Raw genomic sequence first — 1,580 nt, 5'->3', positions numbered from 1 at the left:
TGCTGCTGCACCCCCCCCCCCCGTGCTCAGGATGGAGGTAATTACTAATTACTGCTGCGTGCTGCCTGCTGTACCCCGAGCACAGGTTGGGGGTGGAGAACGGTAGGGACCCCTGGGGCCTCCACTGGGCTGTGTCCAGTGTTGGGAGACCCCCCCCCCACCTTTGGGGCAACCAGGGGTGCAGAAAGGTTGAGTGGCCTCTTAGGTGCATGTGGGATCTCGTTTGCGATCATGGCACTGCATGCATGCCCTTCCTCCTTTGCTGCAGCCACCCAGAGCCCCCACCCCAGGTTCTCTGTGGCCCTACCCATTTCCCCTGCCACCTAGTGTTATACTGTTATTTCTACACTTTTTTTGGCTAAGCCTCTCCCCCTTGCCTGCCCACCGGTGGGACACATGTCTCAGCTGGGGGGAGGGCAGGTAGCACAGTAGATCATGGGGTACTCTTAACTTTCAAAAACTGATCTTCACCATAAAAAGGTTGGAGGCCACTGCCATAAACCAACAAGGAATTAACAGAGTTTATGCAACTTGAGGCCCTGCTACACACTGCATAATCTTAGGGGTGCACTGATAGAGATTTTCTTGCCTGACTCCGATAGCCAATTATTTATTAGGTATGTCGCGTGATACTGATCCAGTAACCGAAGCAGTCAGAGAGCATTAAAATATGTCAACTGTTTAGGAATCTATACAGGAAATAGTACCAAATGACTATAGATGCCGTTGATACAATAAAAATAGCTATTAATTTTAAAAGCATAATAAAAATCAAAACAAGTATTTAAAGAATAAGTATTTAGGGTGGCATCTACAGAACAAAGGAATGGGAGTTGACTTTTTCTACAGGTGGCTTGGCTAACACTGGTGAAAGAACTCTGCTCATAGGAGTTGCATTCCACTAAGTTGCTCACAGTATAGCAGTATTGGCCGTCTCTCCTGATAGGCTGAACTGAAGTAGATATGGATAAATTGTAACTCACTTGCAAAACTAATATTGGGAGGAAAGATGTAAAGCTTTCCCAAGGAGCCTCCAGTTAAACTTTTGAGGGCAGTGGAGCTCTGCAGTAGTAATATTGCCTTTTATTTTTGTTTCTACAGATGGAGGAAGAGGATTTAAGTGAAGGGGGACCGACAATTGCCTCAATCATGAACAGAGTCAGAGACCTGAAAAGTAAATACAAAAATGAAGACAATGTCACTGATGAATTCAATTTCACCAAAGTGTCAGTTGATTCAACAGGTATGTAACTTTGTCATTCTGTTGTCATTTTGCTGTTCATGCTGCAGCAATTAATTGGAGAGAGCTCTTACTTAAAAAGTTCAAGCTCTTATAGTTCTTTAGACTAAAGACTGAAAAGCATGCTGAAGACAAATGTCAAATTTCAGCTTTGATAATGCTACCCAGAGTTGCTTCTTTTAGAAGCTGTATCCTAAACAAGTTTATATTTTAAACTAATCTTCCACATTTTTCAATATGTGCAAATGGTTTTTATCTGTTGCAAATGTCATATTGTCATATATCTGACTCTAAAGCATCTTCTATTGTTTCTTTTTTTTCTCTACCCCCCCCCCCCCCC

General features: G+C 43.4%; 1 protein-coding gene across 1 annotated transcript in view; it reads left to right on the top strand.

Annotated features, from left to right (window-relative positions):
• The first annotated feature begins 1,082 nt into the window (after positions 1-1,082).
• TTK (TTK protein kinase) overlaps positions 1,083-1,580 on the top strand; it is an 81,925-nt gene continuing 81,427 nt past the window's right edge. The window contains 1 exon segment of the mRNA XM_019520440.1: positions 1,083-1,290. Coding sequence (XP_019375985.1) covers positions 1,102-1,290 — 189 coding nt within the window. The 5' untranslated portion in view covers positions 1,083-1,101.

The sequence above is a fragment of the Gavialis gangeticus genome, unplaced genomic scaffold (assembly GCF_001723915.1).
Source record: "Gavialis gangeticus isolate Ggan-Ray unplaced genomic scaffold, GavGan_comp1, whole genome shotgun sequence".
NCBI lineage: Eukaryota > Metazoa > Chordata > Crocodylia > Gavialidae > Gavialis > Gavialis gangeticus.
This window is presented reverse-complemented; position numbering and strand designations above follow the sequence as displayed.